The sequence below is a fragment of the Patagioenas fasciata genome, chromosome 2 (assembly GCF_037038585.1).
Source record: "Patagioenas fasciata isolate bPatFas1 chromosome 2, bPatFas1.hap1, whole genome shotgun sequence".
Taxonomy (NCBI): Eukaryota; Metazoa; Chordata; class Aves; order Columbiformes; family Columbidae; genus Patagioenas; species Patagioenas fasciata.
Genome location: NC_092521.1, coordinates 31,014,749 through 31,035,846, shown reverse-complemented (window position 1 = coordinate 31,035,846; position 21,098 = coordinate 31,014,749). Strand labels below are relative to the sequence as shown.

General features: G+C 39.2%; 1 protein-coding gene across 1 annotated transcript; it reads right to left on the bottom strand.

The window, feature by feature from the left end:
* Positions 1-6,989: 6,989 nt before the first annotated feature.
* IMPA1 (inositol monophosphatase 1) lies at positions 6,990-19,320 on the bottom strand. The gene is made up of 9 exons (XM_065832414.2): positions 19,184-19,320; positions 17,461-17,542; positions 16,125-16,258; positions 14,089-14,193; positions 12,714-12,759; positions 12,465-12,573; positions 11,656-11,764; positions 9,028-9,179; positions 6,990-8,577 (listed from the first exon to the last, which is right to left on the bottom strand). The coding sequence occupies exons 2-9, from the start codon at positions 17,521-17,523 to the stop codon at positions 8,459-8,461; spliced, it is 837 nt and encodes a 278-aa protein (XP_065688486.1). The 5' UTR covers positions 17,524-17,542; positions 19,184-19,320; the 3' UTR covers positions 6,990-8,458.
* Positions 19,321-21,098: the final 1,778 nt, after the last annotated feature.

Genomic DNA, 21,098 nt, shown 5'->3' with positions numbered 1-21,098 from the left:
AACTTAGGCTACAAGGAAGACAATTATTAATCTGCTCACAGTATTATCTAGTCTTATCTGGCTGCTATAATCCAAATAATTTTATTGATGTATTTGAAAACCTCACTTATTTTATTTTATTTGATGTTTACATTATCTCAACAGCTGTAATTTGATTCGGGAGATTTTTATTGTAACCGATACCACCTTTAGGAAATCATTAATTTCTTTATAGGTTAAAAGCATAACTGAGTCCTTCCTGCTTTGTCATCTTCTGTTCCATCTTCTATGCAGATGGTACCTTTGCTTGTGAAAGTTAAGTCAATAGTTTTAAATATTTGTGGAAAAACTGACCAATGACTTCTTTTTTTTCCTTTTTTTTTTTTTTTTTCCTAGCTGTTCTACTAAAATAAAATTATTCTTTTAACAGATGCAAATGTTTCTTTTCCAGAGATCACTCTCTAAAAGCTTCATTCTGGATTACATCAGAACTGCAGGGCTCTGTGTGGGCACAGGCCCTCCTGGAGCAGAGCCATATGTGAAGCCGGAAGTAACATTTTAGTGGTCATTTCATTTTCCAGGTATTCACTCAGACTTGTTACCACAGAATACAAACTAGATAAGAACTGAGAGATTTCATACAGTTGGCCCATTAAATGTACGTGTGCAAACATGTCCACACAAGTGCCATGGTTATACTAACCCTCTATAACAAGCCTGTATCTTGCATTACTTGCATGCCACTGTGCATTTTTGTCTGTAATTCTTTCATTTAAAATGCATAGCAGGTCATGGACCAGGAACTGGAAATAAAGATTCTCCAATTCATGTCCAGATGTGCAGCACAACCAGACCCCTGCAGTCTTGCTTGCTTACACTCTAGTCCAATGAACCTCAAACTCTTTCGTAGTCAGGAGACTCACCTAGAATGTAGGTCTGAGTCTCCTCAAGCAGAGAAGAAACTAAATGTGGACTCCTGTGAGCACACTCTGCTTCCTGCACAAGGCAGGGGAGTCTACTAGTTATTAATTTTCCATGATATTTAAATAGAATAATGGAGAAATTAACTGAACAGGGGTGCACACTAGTAGAAAAGATATTTTCTCTTTTAATTGATTTGGTTGACTGAATAGCAGTGTTTTTCAGTGTCAGGTACACAAATGGCTGTTGATGGGAATCATTATGTCTGGGTTTGCCCTTCCTTCCAGTGGAAACTGCTATTAAAATCTAAGTGCCTACAGTAGTAAAGCTTTTAAAGCCCCCTGCTATGACAGTTTATCGTTATGAATTTCATTTCAACATAGTGAGCTGAACACGGTGAACAGGTGAAGTGGGATACAATTTACTTTTACCCAGCTAATATGTTGCTAATTACACCCAAATAAATATTGACACAGGAATTTCTAATAACATTAAACCTTAATCTCTTTTAAATGTATTTTACTGGAGGACTGTCCAGAACTGTAATCACAATTTCAAGTATAATGAAGCAGGAATAAAGGGAGTTTTTATTATTTTTAGCTTTCAGTAGTGAGGTGAAAATAACAAGTATTTTCTACCTGTTTGCCTACATGAGGCCTATGCAAACATCCAGTAATGTGGAGGTTTCTGCCATTAATAATAAATAAAGTCATTATGATGAACTCATAAACTTTAATTAACTTATTTTATTCTGGAAAAGCTATAGAAAATTGAAAATCTCTACAGAGGCTTTCTATATGGCTATATAGAAAAACCATATGAATGTCACCCTGTCTGTTCATCATGGAGCTGGAAAAGAATGACCTTTCTAGAACTAGAAAAATTCCTTGTAGGTACTAATATAAGCTGGTCCGAAACTAGGACCTCTTGTCCCTTCTGCAGCTACCTGCTGCTGTTGGCCTTCTTTGCCCAGATCCTCTCCTATCTCCCCCAAGATCACACACCCCACACATCCCCCAAGTCGACGCATCTCCTCAGTTGGGATCTCTCTTTCTGCAGCTATTTTTCCTCAGCCAAAGTCCCCACTGCCAGAAATAGCATTCAAAGCTTTTTCTCTTGTCCAAAAGGGAATTTACAACTGAAGGTAGCTGGAGAGACTGTAGATGTCTCGCAACACCGTAGAGAAGTCATAGTACAAGAGAGCCGTATGAAGTTGATCCCACACTAGTGTCTCCTGTTCATTTCTAGTCACTGTGGTGGATGCACTCCACCCCCTCCCAGCCAAACCAGTAGCAGTTTAGTCCAGGCTCCAGAGGAGGGAAGGGCCTGAGCCACAGCCAGGCCAAGAACTCCTTCCAGGAGCCCCACAGGGAAGCAGAATGGCACATTGAACGCCGGTGGCTTGTGGGCGCAGGGAGTCTCATGTAGACCTTTCCCACTCTATGCAATTTGACTACGAGTCAACCACTTCATTCTATAAATATGGCAGCCTGGATGAGCCCACTTTGAGCTCTCCCTGCTAAATAATTGAGCTGTATGGCAATGGTTTTACTACTCACAGGTCAGTAAATGAGCCCAATTCAAGTTCAATGTTGATCATTTAGCTTAAGTAGGTGCACACCAAATGTAATGGATTATTAAGAGATATAAGTTTGTATGATTTTTAGTGCACTCTTTGATTCATGTTACTTGGTAGACTAGATTTCCTAAAATTTTAAGCTGTAAGGTCCTGCTTGTATTTACCAAAAGCAACTGCAGACTACACTAAACGCCTGCAAGATAAAGTCTAGCTTGCATTTTGCTGGAAAAAAAGGAACTGACTGGGAAAACAGTGATCCAAGGCTAACACAGAGATATTACAGATATCTGCATAGTGGGGTCTATTTTGCACTCCACTGAGAAAAAAGGACTTATCCAGACAAAACGGCACCTTCAAGGATATGGACCAAAAACAATGTCTACAACTGAACAAAACAAAGGCCCCACGTGGAGTCAGAGAAAAGGGGTCCAATGGGGAGCAAAGGACCTGGTGGTGAAATTTTGCTATTGGACTGGATCTTGGTGTGAATGGTCTGTAAAGATATAAAAGTTTGTAGTTTTCTATGCTTGGGCGGACCTCTGCGGGGGTATCTAGCTTGAGCCAGCCCTTCTGCTGTTCTACTCCGTTAAATTTTTTATTTTCTGAGAATCTTGTCTCCTGAAAGTCTGCTCTGCATGTGGTCATAAGGCCTCACCTGAAAGTTTGCTGCTGGAGTTCTAAAATACAGACTCCGGAGCAAACACTTATCAGGGCAAGAGGAAACCTGACAGTTTGCATCACAACGGATATGGCCTCACCTGAAAGTTTGTCTCCAGAGCTTCAAGGCAGAGCCTCTGGAGTGAAGAGTTATCAGGGAGCAAAGATGCCTGAAAGTTTGCTTTGTGAACGGGTACGGGCACCCAGAGAGAAGGTAAGCAGCATTTGGCCTGGCATATTTCCTCCATGCAGAAAATAATAGAGTGAACCTGCTGCAGAACTGTTAAGTCATGCTTCTCTTTAAGAAATCTAAACGTTGTTCTGCAGCAAGCAGAAGTAAGCAAGCCAAAGTCCTCAAAAATGTAATTATTTTGAATATTTCTCAGATACGCTTTTGTATCCAACAACAATTACAGAGAGCAGAAGGAGGATGGGAGGGAGCAGTGGAAAAGGGAATTTTAATCTACAAAAAAAGGAATCTTGGACCGTCTTTCTGGTGTTTTCCTGGCTCCGGCTGCCATCTAGTGTTGTGTCAGGCACAGTGAGGTATGCGGTTTAAATCTGCATACATCCTCTCGGAGATTAAACTCCACTTTGTACACACGGGCAGCATCGATAGTACAGAACCACCTCTCTGAGGGACACCAGGGGAGGAAGATTTAGCACAGCCAGGTGATAAAGAATTCCAATCAAATTAGTTCCCAAGCATTTGTGGTAGAATCCCTTCTGAATCAATGCAGAATTAACTGCTTGACATAGTTTTAAATGGGGTCTCTAGTGAGGACAGACTTAACAAAACATGATCTTGATCTTCCACTGCATAAAAAGGGGACAGGTTTCTGTTCTTGTCTGTCGCTGTGGTATATTGGGCTTCTTTTCCTTTCACTTAAATGGCTGTACATAAGGCCTGATTCCTAACTAAAGCAACACTGGTGTAGGGAGAGCCATCTTGGTGTAAAACTCATCACTGCAACTGCAAGCCAAGTGTAAGTATGACACACAATGCTTAAATTCAAGCTAATGTAGCGTTCATTGGCACAGGCAACCCTGTTTCCCCAAAAATAAGACCTACCCTGAAAATAAGCCCTAGCATGATTTTTCAGGATGCTCAAAATATAAACCCTACTCCAAAAATAAGCCCTAGTTACAGTTCATTGAAAAAGTCCCTTTAAAGTGTCCAGGTAGCTACACATGTAAGAAAGTAAAATTAATTGACAATAGAGTGCAGCAGAACAGATGTGACAGAATATGGTGACATGACTATATTTGAACAAATGTTGATTTTCTGTTCAAGAGCAAATGTAGATTGATACTCATGGAAAAATAAGACAGCCCCTGAAAATAAGCCCTAACACATCTTTTGGAGCAAAAATTAATATAAGACCCTGTCTTATTTTCGGGGAAACAGGATATGAGCTTCTGGAAGAGGATGTATATACACCATTATTTTTAGCATCTTACTAGCTTGAATTGTGCTAGGAAAATATTTCCTCTCTACTGCCAGAGAGCTAATCCATCCTTCACAAACAGGCAAGAGTTTGCATAATGTGCTCTCAGCTGAGCACACTCTTGCAGTTTGTTTGTTCTGGATGCCACACGAGGCTTTGAAGCGTGGCGGGTTTGTTTGCCCTGTGTTGTAGCACGCAGACAGGGGACAGCGGGCACAGAGGACACTTCCAAAGCTCCTGCTGATCTTTGGGAAGCTTTGTGTGAAGACTGAACAAACTGAAGAGTGATGTGACAGATTACGTTTGCTGTCACTTTTGGTGCAGGACAAAATCTAATCTGGAGATCAAATGGATTATCTTGTCCAGATGTGGCTGACTCCAGCTCTGCAGAAACTCCTGAGATGTCATGACACTGACAACGTCCTGATGCCTGGAGCTTGTGCGAACAAAGGAAGCTGTGCTAGCTGCTGTAGATCCAAAACCAATTTGTTGTTGGAAAGTTGACTGTCAGCACTTTGGCAACAGGATCAGACTTGTGAAGAGATTACTTCACTCACAGGTAATGAATGGTAGCTGGCTTTGAAAGGATGAGAAAAAAGAAAAGAAAGAGATCTGTCCTATTTACATTGCTTCGTGTGAGGTTGCAGGTTGATGTTTTGTAGATGGTCAGGATGCCTAGTTCACACCTGGGCATTAGACTATGCAGAACTAAAACCATAGCTTTGGGTCACAGATATGATGAGGAATAGCCCATATTCCACTGGGGGGCACAGGGGGCAGGAGAGGGATTTTCTGCAGGGTCATTTAACAGAACTGGATGAGAGCCTGAAGCCTTATATGACTTTGGCAGTATTTCATGCTGGGAAAAGCTCTGAAGGATTGAATCTCCTGGAACATCCTGCTTTGAAGGAGCACAGCTTTGCAGGTTGTCATAGAAAACAATCACAAACTGTCAGTGGATCAATAAATGGAGAGGACTAGCAGACAGTGATTATAGCCAGGCTAAGGCTACCTCCTCTTTTTCATACCTATCAGTACTAAAAAGTAGTATTACCTATTTTGTAGTACTGATTGCTTTAGTCTCGTGCTAAAAAATCAATACTCCTACTCTGAAAACCTTTGTAAAGAACAGCACTAGGCTCTGCAGCAACTATAGCAATGATGTTGACCATTCAGTCAAATTCTCAAAGAAAAGGTGAATGGACTGGTTAAATTAAAGGGACTGGTTAAATGTGGTCCTCTAATTTCCAGCAGTATTTTTTGGAACTTTTCACTTGCTTCAGTTGTTGAATCTATTTGTCTCATCTCCTCCTTCTTGCATGTGTAAGATTTGAGTTAAGATTCAGAGTAAGTTCAGAGTTAAGATTCAAACCACAGCAGAATTTGCCAGCTGTTGTCATGAGCTGTTCACTGAAAAGCTATATAGGAAAGCTTCCCATTCAGTGGGCTGTTGATGTATTCATAAGGAATATTGATGATCGTGATTTGACAGTCTTATCTGTTCAACCTCCAGTAATTTGTTTTCCTTCCCAATTGTCTCATTGCCCAGCAAATGCTATCTTTATTAAATACATATCTTAAATTATTAAAAAATCTGAGATTATTGTCAGTCTGTCTTTCAAAGCAAGAAAATAAGGTATTTTATTGTTCTGAACATTCACGGACTACCTCTCAAATATAGTCGCTTAAAAGCATTTTGAATACCCAACAATCACAACTTCTCTGTTTTACTACAAATAACACTTACTAAAACCATTTGTGAAAATTGCAGGCTAGCACAGAACCAAAAAGTAAATGCCTTTAAACTGATTACATTTCAGTGTCCTTTCACATGATGAAAGAAGTGGCCACATATTACATGAAGAGTTAACTGAGAGGATAATGTTTAGCAAACTAACAAACAGGATTTCTCATCTCATTGAAAGGGAGATTGAAGTTAAAAAGCAAGCAGACAGTTGATAAAAGGTGCTACTATAGAGTAAAAAAGCAAAACTATGCTGGTCTCCAACACAAACAAAGATCATGATGTGAATGAAATTCATGTAAATTTTTCCTCAAAGAGCACTATTAGAAAAGCGAACAGTGAGAAAGTGACATGCTCCAACCAGCTCATGGGCCTCCAAAACAAATCACAGGTACAATAATCTGTGAAGTTCAAGCTCTGAGGTTAGAGATGGTTAAGGTACCATGGTCTCAGAGGAAGGTGTTGGAATATTCACTCTAAAAACCTACTGCAGGTGTATTAATAATCCCACTTCTATAAAGGTACAACAGTTTATTATGTATGTACATCAGAGGCCAAGAAAGTGTTCAACTCAGAAAGTTTGAAGCCCACAAATCCAGCTTGTTGAGACCCAGCACTGTCCTCTGAGAAATGTTAAGAAAGAATGCACAGCTGAAGCCGCTGCTGCTAAAGCAGATTTATTTTAAATGTGTTCTCCCATCTCAAATATTTTTAGACATCTCTCCATTTCACAAATAAATCAATTTTAAAAGTTATGCAGAATTAGTTATACAAAAGCCACATAAATGGTAGACATAGTTCTCAAGACATATTGATCCCACGTCATTTACAGCAATAAATTTACAGTGAAATGCTCAAAAAAGTTTATATCCTTGTCAATAGGAATTTAAAAAGTAAAATTAACGTAAGTCTGGCTTTTAGACGAGACCTTTAAATAGCAGTCTGATCTCACTAACGTTTATCATCTGACACTAGATACAACTTCAAGTCACATATTTCTGCAAAATCTGCAAAAATCAACTGATATAAATGCCCGAAATTTATAGTAAGATATGTGTTGAATCTTGAAGACAGAAAACACCATTTTCCAAAATAAAAATAGTAGGACTCAGGTTTTCCAAAGCATTGCTGTGTCTTGACTGGACCTCCAATGAGACAACTTCCTTTAGAAAACTTTATACGCAGAAAAATCAGTCTAAAAACTGGTTGGGTTTTTTTCTTTAAGTGCATTAATTATTTGAACAGGAAAGTGATACTTCTAACAAGCTTAAATAGAAAAATTCAAAGAACCAGTGTAGTTTTTGAAGTTTAGAACAATTGACACCAAGGATGAAATTACTAATATTTCTTAGATTTATAAACCCTTTAGGTTTAGATACGTACCTTCTTTAGTGTCTGTACACTCTATAACCTTAGTATCAGCTGATTGTAATGGCCAAACACAAATCGTACTTCATCTTAATTTAGAGGTCTGTTTGGTGAGAGAAGGTGTGCTCAGAAATTTTTTCTGGGAGAGGCACAAGAACAACTGTTTTTGCAACTCTAATAAGTTTGCAAGCGTACTGGCCACATACGAGGCTAAAGGAGAGACTGTGTTTAACTATCACAAGAAAGGCAGACAACAAAAAAAGTGATAGCTCAGTAATAAAGGCTTTAAATTAGAGCAAAAACTACAAGGAACTAGAAAAAGATTGGAAACCTGCAAACTACCTCTACAAAGACAGAATGACTGATGCCACTGAAGAAAACAAAAGACGAGATACAGAAAGACTGGATAAACAATAATGCCTTCATCTTTCAGGGTTCAGGATCAGATGTGATGCTGTGGTGTTTCCTCACTTAGGGAACTAGAGATTTTTATTTATCATACAGAGAGAGTCTCTTGCTATGCCTTCCAGTGTAGTATAAAACTTGAAAATATTAGTTGTACATATTTGCTTCTTTTTATAGATCTTCATGTAGTTGTGATGTTAAATAAAATATTTAACAGGAAAAGCACTTAGTTACATCAGCATTGAAAGACTACCATGTATTTATCTATCTTTTTATCAGGTTTGCCGCATAGAACAACCAACAAACGGCACTATAAGACAACATTATATAATTACATTCAAGGTGTAGTTTTGGTATTCAGTTGGTTGCATCATCCCTTTTCAGAGGAATTACTTGAAGTGCTTTGGCTATTCTCTCTGCTATAGCTCGACTACTTGCTGCAATTATTCTTCGAGACATCAAATCAAATGGTCCACCTGGAAATCAAAGCAAGAAAATAACTAGGTTACAGTGGAGAAAATTAAAAGTCAGTAAGAAAATGAACACTGAAAGAAATAAAGTGTAATGACACATCACTATTTAGGACCAAGCTTTGCCCCTGTATAAAAATGCACTTAACAGAACAGGTATCTCATATGAGCTACATTTAAATTCTCTTCAGTGTTATGTTCATTGTCTTTTTTCATTCTTGCAGGTGCTCAGCCAAGTGAGTAAAGCCTGGCTTGCAACTTAAGCTTGTTGTACAACTGACTCTGTCTATTAACTGGGTTCTGTATTTGCCTGTTGGCAGGATGGGAACCCTGTTCAGTAGCAGTAACTTGGAAAGAGGGTGGAAAAACCCCTTTGTTCTCTCATTTCAGCTATGTTTTGCTCCCAGTTAGCTATTTAGAAGGACAAAAGAGTATCACGCATGCCTGTGTATTTACCTGATACATCTAGCAGCACTCCCCCTGCTTCAGTAATAATGATTCCAGCCCCTGCCATATCCCAGCAGTGAATCCCCATTTCATAATAGGCATCAGCTCCACCCGTTGCCACAAGGCACATGTTCACAGCTGCTGTACCCACAGCTCTAATCCTAGAGGAGACACAGTTGTTTGTTTAATTGAGGACAGTTTGTAAGGAGGTCACAATGTCCATGTACGCTGCACAGGGAACACAAAAACATCACAAGCAAAGCGAACTGAGCTACAGAAATGTGATGGAATGCTGCAGTGAAACAAACAAAAAATTGGGAATGGAGTTTGGCTTAAGTAGCTCGAAGAGCTTTCCAAATTAGCAATTTTCCAGAAATAACATTCATTAATTCTACTAAACAATTTTGTTTTAAGAGTCAAAACACATCTTAAACCACTTCTTGACCTAAAATATATTATTGAAGGCAACTAACCATGAAAAAATAACATTTACATTCTGAATGCAAGACTTTAAGTAGAGTGTACGTGGATGTCGGCATTGAAAAAAACATTACTTCAGATTCTCTGGTGATGCTCAGTGAGCACCTCTACCTTGCAAAAAAACCCTGACAGCAGTAATAAAAAAAATAAATTACACAGCATAAATCTGGTCCTGATCACAGAATCACAGATTGTTAGGGATTGAAAGAGACCTCAAAAGATCATCTAGTCCAATCCTACCGCCAGAGCAGGAACACCTAGATGAGGTTGCACCGGAATGTGTCCAGGTGGGTTTTGAATGTCTCCAGAGAAGGAGATTCCACAACTCCCCTGGGCAGCCTGTTCCAGTGTTCTGTTACCTTCACTGAGAAGAAGTTTCTTCTCAAATTTAAGTGGAACCTCTTGTGTTCCAGTTTGAATCCATTACCCTTTGTCCTACCATTGGTTGTCACCGAGAAGAGCCTGGCTCCATCCTTGTGACACTCACCCTTTATATATTTATAAACATTAATAAGGTCACCCCTCAGTCTCCTCTTCTCCAGGCTAAAGAGACCCAGCTCCCTCAGCCTTTCCTCATAGGGGAGATGCTCCACTCCCTTAATCATCTTTGGTGCCCTATGCTGGACTCTCTCCAGCAGTTCCCTGTCCTTCTTGAACTGAGGGGCCCAGAACTGGACACAATATTCCCGGTGTGGTCTCACCAGGGTGGAGTAGAGGGGAAGGAGAACCTCTCTCAACCTACTAACCACCCCCCTTCTAACACACCCCAGGATGCCATTGGCCTTCCTGGCCACAAGGGCACAGTGCTGGCTCATGGTCATCCTGGTCCTGGTCCACCAGGACCCCCAGGTCCCTTTCCCCTACGCTGCTCTCCAACAGGTCGTTCCCCAACTTACACTGGAAGCTGGGGTTGTTCCTGCCCAGATGCAAGACTCTACACTTGCCCTTGTTATATTTCATTGAATTTTTCCCTGCCCAACTCTCCAGCCTGTCCAGGTCTCGCTGGAAGGCAGCACAGCCTTCCAGTGTGTCAGCCACTCCTCCCAGCTTGGTGTCATCAGCAAACCTGCTGATAGTCCACTCTATTCCCTCATCCAAATAATTGATTAATATAATGAATATATTGAATAATACTGGCCCCAGTACTGACCCTTGAGGCACTCCACTAAATACATCAAAATCCTTGTGTTACAAATTCCAGTTTCTTTTTGGAAACATTGATGCACTTAGTAAGTTTGACTTGCACAGGTAATTGCCATTATTTCAATTATCATTAAAATGTACATTAAACTGTAACTGATAGCAGCTAAGATACTGCAAGAAGCAACTTAAATAAACTGCAGTCTCAATTTATTGTTTATGAATAAAACACCGAATTTGAACTGACAAAATACCTAAAATGCATTCCTTACTCACAATTTAGCATGTATTCTTAATGACATCAGAAGACTTTTTGAAAGTACAAAAAATCTACATGTCAAATTTCAAAACAAGAATCCTGAGAATCTCAGGATAAAACCATAGGCCCTTTTAGATGAAAACATGAGCAGGGTTGAGTAACAAAAACCTGTCTATTGAAAACAACTTTAGATATAAAATGGTTTGTGGAAATGTAGGTTTTGGCTTATCTGGAGAAGAAGTGGGTGTAAGCAAAACAAGAACAGTTGAGGGACAATTTCAACTGCTCAGACAAATTAAAAAAAATTGGACAGGGTTGAAAGAGGAAAGAGAGATCTACTTTTGTCTTCTGAGATATACAGAAAAATAATTTACATTACTACAGGGAAAGGAAACTAACACATGTAATATACTTTCTGTTTATCCAGTTTTATTCCTTGTGTGCTTCTGAGAAAAAAAAAAAAAGCACAAAATTCTATTTAGTGTTTTTAACTAATAAATAAAATACTTTTTAGTCCTACAAGACCAAACATGCTTCACTTCTCAGCACTGATTGTTAGGGTTCTCTCACATATGTCCCAGCTTGAAAAAGTTTAACACAAAGTTTCTCTGCAGAAGCTACTAAACAATAACATGTAAAACATATTTCACATTTAAGGTGTCAAATGTAATGCAACCAGTCCTTCCTAAAACTGATCATATTTACATATTTACAATAGTAATACTATCAGTAAATATAAAAACCAGGAAGTATCTTACCCGTGAATAGGAATACTGAGAAGTCTTTCCATATTAGAAAGAATTATCTTTATAGTCTCTGGATCACGATTTGATCCCAATTCTGTTACTAAAAGGGATTTTGTAATATCTGGAAAAGAAACAAAACCTCACTTTTCCAACAGTACAACTTGATAGTAACAGTAATTAGCAGAGTTTACTTCATTGCTTTCTTAAAAGACTGAAGAAAAGGTATTTTAATGTAAATATTACATATATTGAATGTATTAAAAATCTGTCCTTACATGGAAAATGGCAGGAAAAAAAAATACAGCAAACAAATCATGACGTGGTTCTACTGTGCATGTCATTAGTAAATAAAATTATATTGCTATAAAAAGTAGAACAGTCCTCAGATCTTTAAAGGTCCCACTTTAAGTGTGGATTTTACTTTACATAGGGTCGTAAGTATACAAGCATGACACTGATTTAAACCACTAGTTTACACCTGGAAGAAGTTGGATTGTTTGGTAGATTGGTTACAGACTATCAAAAACAATCACAGAGGGACTACAGACACACAGAGAATTAAAAGCAAACAAACCAACCACAGCACCCAGAGAATAAAATCTTCAGTTGCTGAGTCCTGATTTTGCAAAGATCACAAGCAAATATGCAAAGAGAACATAATAGCTGTTTCTCAAAAATGAACAACCCATGGCCAAAGAAGTTGGCGTTTCAAAACAAAACTACATGCTAAGAAACAGGAATCTATCTAAGTGTAAAACTGTTGATGTCTCATTTGCAAAATAAATGTAATTACTAGAAATAAGCTACTCAACTTGGCTTACCTTCTTGGCCTGATACTTGAAGTTTTTGACCATTGCAAAATGCACCTTTTCCTTTTCTGGCAGTATACATCTTGTCTTCTATACAACTATACACAATTCCAAACTCTATCTAGAAGAAAAAGTAAAGATACCTTAAGGTTTTCTTCCCTTTTTTCCTATTTACTGTGAAAATACAGATCTTAGTTATAAGTAGCAACAAGGAATTAATTTGGTTTTGCTTGATTAGATATTAAGTAAGAAAAAATATACCTTTTTGTTTACAACAAAGCCAATTGAAACTGCCACAAATGGAAACCTATAAAACAAAACATTTTACTAATTTATAGTGAGATACTATGCTTCTTTCAGAACCATGCTTATTCTTAATAAACACAATGTTCAGTTAAATGTAATGTACATTTGAAAAAGAAACTGGGACTATATAGGAAATTATTAATTTTCTGGAACTTGCACAATTCACTGTGAAAACAGACCCCACAACACTGCTTACCATTTAAAATACAGACTTTTCCACCCACCAGCTCAGAGATTGCCATTCCTGTTGCAGCCAGTTACAGCTGTTACTAGCTTGGGGACTGTCATTTTATAGTCACAGAATACAACAAGCCTCTGTGCTACTAACCTTTCTCAGAAGCAACAAGCTGGCACAAATGGTCTCACCAAAAGAAGCAAGTCACCTCTGCCCCCACCAAGGCAATGAGAAAGACAGATATTGAAGTGAGAAGGAAGAATACAAGTGGGAAGAGTGAGGGCACCAGGAGCACACAAGACACTGTGGGCTGCACTCCAGTCTTACTAAGTTTTTAGCAATCAAACAATTAATTATCATTTTTTTTTACTCTTCAAAATTTGCAGTTCCAAAACATTTGCTTTAACTACTGTCTGCAAAACACACAGACTTAAGTCTGTAAATCCAGCAGAATGGGTTCTCTTCGTATAACTTTTGAACACGTCACTTAGCAGGATTCAGCAGCTGTTTAAAGCCATAATGCACACAGGGGCAATCATTTCAAATTTCGAATCAAGTACACTCAGAAAAGCTCATCAGGGCCAAAATCTATCACATTTCAAAGAGAGAAGGGATAGGCAGTCAGCATTACACTGAAAGTCCCCTCCTGACCCTAACGCAAAATACCACTAGATGATCACTGGTGATATTCTCTTCTCTTCTCTTTCATGGTAGCGGCTCCTAGACCTCAGTGAATTTGAAATTTCTTAGAAATCAGCCCTTGGAGCCCTTAGTGCTTCTCACCAAATGCTCTCTGAAGAGGTTGCAACTCCTAACTCTGAGTCCTGTTGGTATACTGTTAAAATCTGCCCACCTATCTTTGGCACCTGTGCCAAAGGCTGCTGACCCTTGCTATATAGTACGGGCCTCTCATGGAACAACTGCTGTTGGTTACAGAGTGACACTACTGTAATACTTACAGAAATACTAAAATTATTACAAAAATCGCCCAGTGGCTCCCAATAATGCAAATAGTAATTTGTAACTATTAATAATTTCATAGTACCTCTTCTGAAGCAATTTAAAAGTGAAAAAAACTTACTTTCATGGAACTGGAGAGAGAAAAAAAGGTAATCAGTTGAAGTTACTAACATAAAAAAAAAAAGAGAGGTGGACCTGTGTACGAAGTTCGTAGTTCCATCAATAGGGTCTATAATCCATGTGGGGTTATCTGTCAAAATGCTGCCCTCTCCAGCTGCAACAGATTCTTCTCCAATGAAGCTACAATAGTAAACACATTTAAAAGATACGAAGAAATTGTTTAAAAGGTCTGAATTACACCACTGTCCTTGAAATTAAAATTCGTAAAGTGAGATGTAGTTTTGGTACCACCAGTGATCATACGTTAAAAGTTGAGAAGTTTATCTGGAAAGTACCAGCCACATTTGACGAAGCTTGCATCAATATTTATGATGTCAGAGGTAAGCACAATACGTGTGGAAAATAACTTTATATTTTAATATCCATCACTGGCATTTAGCATTCAGAAGTTTTCATAATTTTCTCCAGTAACAGCAGCATCAAACTTTGCTCAGAGTACTTGTAGCTATTTATACCTTTCAGTTTATTTGTACTACAAAACACTACTTTTCAGCTTGTGTTTTAACTGAAGAAAGCCTTTGTGGTCATGTGCACCTGGTTATATCACTGCAGTATCTGCTAAAGCTGTAGTCTGATTTCAATCCAAATAAGGCAAAGTTATTAGGCTCAAACTTGTTCAGTTTTACAAGCATTACAAAAACGATAACATGGTAAACGGATGAAATCCAAGCCAGAGCTCCTCCTGAAGAAGATGGCACGCTCAACCGTAATACTAAATCCAAGGGATACACAAGGCACAATGCCACAGGAACCAAATTTCACATTTTTTCCTGCTCGTGAGAGTATTTGTTTTGAACTGCAAAATTACTGGGACAAGTATAAGTGGGTGGAGTTCTCTTCTATGCCTTTTGCATGTTGTTAAATTTATCACGTTACTCAACCTATGAAAAATACGCATCAAACACATGCTTTCTTCCACAAACATGTAAAATGAGAACTGCTGAGAGTAAACAAATCAGGTCTCTTTAACGTTAAATTAGGAGTTTTATGATTAACTATGGAGGTGAAGATGATTGTTCAGAAAGAAACGGCATGTTTCCAAAAAGAAGCAGATCTTTGCAAAGAGAAGAGAGAGACTGAATAGCTATTCAGGTGGATGAGTAATTCGTTAGAAAAAGAAACTCAGTACCAGTATTTCTAATGTGATACCAATTATATAATATAAAAAGAAGCTAAAATACTCTAAAATGCTATTTCAATGTCATTCCATGAGTCTGTATCACTTACACTGATTTGATTAGGCTACTGACATTTTGTATCACCTCAGTTGTTCCAATTTTACGCATAGTTGTTATGTTTCACATATACAGCTCCAATAAGAAAATGCAAGAAAAATTAGCAAACCCACTTTAAGGGAACTGTATTAAACTCAAGTCATTATGTCAAAATGGGAAAGAAGTCCTGTGTGACTAAAACACATATAATTCACCCTTCAAGAATAGATATATTTTAGAGGGCAGGAGGGGCAGTGGGAAGGAAAAAAAGGAAGAGTGATTAAAAAAATGAATATTTTATGTGACAGACTTTCAGTTATGCAGAATCAGAAGATCCTGTCTTCTAAGGTCATTTGATGTTCTTAAACTGTATGAGATTTGCCAAAGGTGCACTCAGTACCAATGGGTACAGACAGCAAAGACATGCTAGTTCTAACAGCCAACAGCAGACAAGAAGTTTGGGTTCCAGGTATCTTGGGGCCACCTTTGATTCTCCAACACAAATAACAAAGAAGTTATTTACAGCTGGCTCAACTTTCAGCATGAGTCTTAAACAAGGCTAAACTCATGTCAGTAGTCCCTGGAGACACCTTGTTCTGTTACTACAGCCCTCCAATATAATGATAAAATCAGCTACCAATTTATTTAGAAACATCGAGACTTAAACCCACTACTACCGTAAATACTTAATATAACAAGGGGAAGGGAGAATTCTGTATCTTTCCAGCCCACCAATTGTAACGAAATTTTACCAGGCAAAATCATTAACTTTCCATTTTCTTCTTTCCCTCACCTCTCCCCTTATTCTATGAAAAGCGTATTGATAAGAAGTCGTACCTGTGAGAAGGATACTTTTCTTTTATCAAAGAAATAAGAAAGTTTTCTACTTTTTGATCAGTTTCTGTCACCAGATCTACTGGTGAACTTTTAGTCATAACAGATACTTTTTCTTTGAGTGCTCCACGGACTATCTGTTAAAAAGAGGAAGAAAAAAAAAAATAAAAAAGGGAAGAGAATAAAACTTTCTCCATTAATAGTATAGAAAATATTAGTTTTCCCCCAAATTTGAGCATAATTTTTACTGTAATCTTCTATAATGCCCACACAATACACAAACACAAGCAGTGACAAAACCTGGATTTAACTGCAGGAGCTGGAGTTCACCCTTGCATCTATCTCCAATCCTTACTCAGCATAAACTTTTACACGATCTTAAATCAAGAAGAACCACTGGTACATGAAAATGAGTTCTATTTTGTTAGAACAAGTTTTAGATTTATAAATTTAAATACCAGAGTTAAATGAAACACTTAAGACTGAGCTTAAGTCAGAAAACTTTAGCCATAACCTGCATTTGTGATCTTAAACTATCAGAATCAGCTTAAGCAAGAATCCGTATCATACTGCCCGCAAAATTATTTTACCATAACTTAGAAAGATTTTCTGAGGGAAGACTTCAATGAAGTCATTGCAGCGACAATGTTCTGCAGATTCTGTGGCTCCAGGGGACAGAATTAGTACTTGTGCAATCATGTCTGGCTGCAACAGCATTCAAATGTACCAAGCAGAATTACCAAGAGTCGAACTTCTGGTAACCATTCTTATGCTGAGGCTCTGCCAAGATTTTCAAACTCTTTCTTGTTCTAAGCCTTCCTAGATCACAAATGGGCAAAGTACTGCCACTGCAAGGGATGCTTCTTATTTACAGAAGTTAAACAGTCTTCTTAAACAGAACACAATATGGTATCTTTTGCCAACAACAAGCCACTGCATAAAGTTGACTGAGGTGTTCACAAGACAGACAGTCAACAGCTTTCTGGTAGCAAAATAATAAGGTGGACAGGTACAGTTTATACAGAGAAACAGAAATACTTTTTGTTTACCACAACTCAGATTTTTTTTTTTTTTTTTTTATCAAATTTAAGGAACAACAGATACTCCTTGGTCTTTAATCAGACTCTGGTCCAAAGAAAGGTGCAAAGTTGTTTTCTTAAATTAACCAAGCTGTAAACATGAAAGGCACTCCAATCTTGGACATCACCAAATGATTCTGCTAATTTCTGTTTTTGCAAAATACTCCTCAGAAGACTATCCAACATCAAACTCCTTCAAAAACTATATACATACTAGACTCAGTAAATAATGTTATTACTTATAAGTAGTTTATACTTACCTCCCCAGCTTTCCTTGCTAAATCAACTGCATAATCCATACATTCTTGCCAAGGGTCTGCCATCTTTTCTTAGATATGCAGCCTACCAAAAGGATACATTAACACAAAAATTATTTTGGCCATGTTTTTTTCCAAATCCTAATTTTCTGCTCTCCCTGTTCTGGACTGCAATGTTTTCTCCTTGCTGGAACACAAAAGTTTGTCCTACACTTTACTTTGGAAAAAAAAAAAGTATTAAAATCTTAGTCTAAGTTACCATATTTTTTCCCCACATTTTGTGATTATCAACAAGGCATCACATCAAAACATGTACAGAAAGTCTGTCTTGAAAGATACAAGAATTTACAAGGCTCTACATTTAGACATTGACCTCAATGTACATAAAGACTCTGAAAAGCAATAGTGTGGTTACACACAAGCAACTTCACAAATACAGTGTACAGCTCAGGGCCTTTTTGCTTAAAAATACTAGAATCTTCAGTGTAATTTACTGTAGAAGACTGCTGACATAGAGCTGAGTCTATTTTTAAGTACGGTTTAAATTACTTTGAATATCTTAAATTAGAAGATCAGTATTCTAAACCCCAAATCTATCCTTTCTGTATTTCAATCCTTCATGCTTTGGTCTAGGAGTTTGTTCCAAACACAAATATGAAATGGTTTTGATTCTACATGAGAAAGTTACAAGATTCCACAGTCGTTTAAAGGTGTCCTCTATATTCTTAAATATTATGAAGCAATACAAGCTACCTTATTCTATGTATCTCTACTTTAATGAGCAATGTGAAATACAAACCAGCATATCATACATTATTTCTGATACACCCCCAACAGTCCACAAATCCATTCAACGCTGCAGTGGTATTCTGAATTTTGGAAGTCTGTTTCATTTTTGAGACCTAGCCCTTTCAGAAGCCTTCTGGGTACTTCCTACTTCAGCAATGAAGTCTTTCAGCGATGACCTGAGTAATAGTTTTGTAACACTTGCAGATTTGCAACCAGTAGGCAAATTATTATTAAAAAAAACAGCACTAAAACAGTAGTACAAAAGCTGTGCAATTAACATGATCCATGAGTCCCCAGTCCAGTCACCCTGATCTAATGCTCCTTGCCGTGTTCTAAATAGCTACAGATGGCTAGAAAAGCTAGGTAAAATGGAAAGGCTATGATGTCTCATTAGGTTAATAATGTTCTTTACTTTTGGATTGTAGGGTCTGTTATATAAATGCATAAATAATTTGTCAGGACACAGAACTGGGTACAAGAGCAGTGAAGTTACTGTTATCCATAAAAGACAGGTAGCCGTAGTGGCACCTTAAGTACACTGACTGACATCCAGTACAGCCAGAGTAAATAAAAAATCATTTACATTGAAAACCTCACCAAAACTGCAACTCCAGAACACGTATTCTAGCTAAACACCAGCGCCTACATGGACTGGAGTAAGCGTATTATTTTTCCCCAGCTTAGTTTTATCCTCTCTGACTTCCCCGCGACGAGCTTGTCACACAAGCTCAGGCCACGGATCGAGCGCAGAGGTTCGGATCCCGGCTCAAAGGTTCGGATCCCAGGCTGGCAGGTCGGAGGGGCGGCCCGCGCTGTCCGACCGGGCTGAGAGCGCTTCACGCCCTGTCGGAGACAGGGCCACGCAGCCGCCGGGGCAGCGGCGCATCCTCCTCACAGTGCCCCGAAATGGCGGCGCAAGGAGCAGAAAGGAGCTCACCGTTGCCGCTTTCCGCCGCTGTCACCTCCAGAGCTCTCTCCGCTCTCGCTGGGTCGCGCAGCCTTCCGTGCGCAGGCGCCGGAAAAGCGGTTAACCCCGCACCCTCCCCGGTGCTCACGGGGCTGCACTTGCGCCTGCGCAGTGGGTGCTGGGGAAGGGGCGTGGCTGCTCCCGCAGCGCGCAGGTCGAAATTGCGGTTGAGGTGTTGAAACTAACTTTTGATGTCGACTTCCAGTACTATTCTGTATATTCATCAACGAATTGAATGAGGGAATAGAGTGTACTACCAGCAAGTTTGCTGATGACACCAAGCTGGGAGGAGTGGCTGACATACCAGAAGGCTGTGCTACCATCCAGAGACCTGGACAGGCTGGAGAGTTGGGCGGGGAAAAATTCAATGAAATATAACAAGGGCAAGTGTAGAGTCTTGCATCTGGGCAGGAACAAACCCAGCTTCCAGTATAAGTTGGGGAATGACCTGTTGGAGAGCAGCGTAGGGGAGAGGGACCTGGGGGTCCTGGTGGACAACAGGGTGATCATGAGCCAGCACTGTGCCCTTGTGGCCAGGAAGGCCAATGGCATCCCGGGGTGTATTAGAAGGGGGGTGGTTGGTAGGCCGAGAGAGGTTCTCCTTCCCCTCTACTCTGCCCTGGTGAGACCACAGCTGTAATATTGTGTCCAGTTCTGGGCCCCTCAGTTCAAGAAGGACAGGGAACTGCTGGAGAGAGTCCAGCATAAGGCAACAAAGATGATTAAGGGAGCAGAACATCTCCCCTATGAGGAAAGGCTGAGGGAGCTGGGTCTCTTTAGCTTGGAGGAGACTGAGGGGTGACCTTATTAATGTTTATAAATATATAAAGGGTGAGTGTCACAAGGATGGAGCCAGGCTCTTCTTGATGATAACCAATGGTAGGACAAGGGGCAATGGATTCAAACTGGAACACAGGAGGTTCCACTTAAATTTGAGAAGAAACTTATTCATGGTGAGGGTGACAGCACTGGAACAGGCTGCTCAAGGGGGTTGTGGAGTCTCCTGTTCTGGAGACATTCAAACCCACCTGGACACATTCCTGTGTAACCTCATCCAGGTGTTCTTGCTCTGGCAGGAGAATTGGGCTAGGTGATCTTTCAAGGTCCCTTCCAATCCCTAGTATTCTGTGATTCTGTAATAATTGTATGTGTTGGGATGAAGATACCTAAATGCTCTCCCACGAAGCACACAATCGGCGGTTAGCTTGGCTTTCAGCTGCTGAAGGCGCCGCTTGAGACAGCGATATTCAATGTGTGGAGGAAAAAAATAACCAAAGCCCATGAAAAAAGAATGAATGTGTGTGCAACAGGCCACTAGAAGTAAAACAGTGTTTAATCAATTCAGGCGCCATGCTTAAAAAAAGTAAAAGCAGCAAATTTCTTACAGATGCAGTTCTTCTCCATTACATCTTGATTTTTTCCTCAAAATTTGTCAACACCCCTGAAACAGCCTCTTTCGCTCCCTCACTAGCCCCTCCTGCCGACAGTTCTGCTACTGAGAATAATGTCAAATCGGCAACCAGATAAAACTGATATTCTTAAAATATGCAGCAAGCAGATTTTCCAGAAAACACCCTAGCTTTCAAACAGATTTTTGAAAACAATTTCCAGTTCAAATGATGCACTTTCAAGATTGCTATAATTGAAGTTATATAGAAGGAAAGAAGAAAACTTTCCCTTACAAGAATGACTGATACCAGTTTCATTGTTTTTCTTCAGTCTTTTGACCCTATTTTATTCCAAGTAAAGCTGAAACACTGAGGTGTTGTGTTCACAAATTGCAACTGATGTAATTTACTGTCAGATGCCAAATAGTGATCTACTGTAGACAGGACAAGGGTGTGGTTTGCTTTATAGCTTAAAATGATCATAAAATGTCTGCACC

Bases quoted from the DNA above. Each gene is read 5' to 3' on its own strand.
- IMPA1 (XM_065832414.2), bottom strand. From the start codon at position 17,523: ATGGCAGACCCTTGGCAAGAATGTATGGATTATGCAGTTGATTTAGCA. The intron at 12,760-14,088 runs GTCCACCTCTCT...TTTGTTTTATAG, and splicing joins ACTACGAACTTCGTACACAG to GTTTCCATTTGTGGCAGTTT. The intron at 9,180-11,655 runs GTAAGATACTTC...TGTCTCCTCTAG, and splicing joins CTCAGTATTCCTATTCACGG to GATTAGAGCTGTGGGTACAG.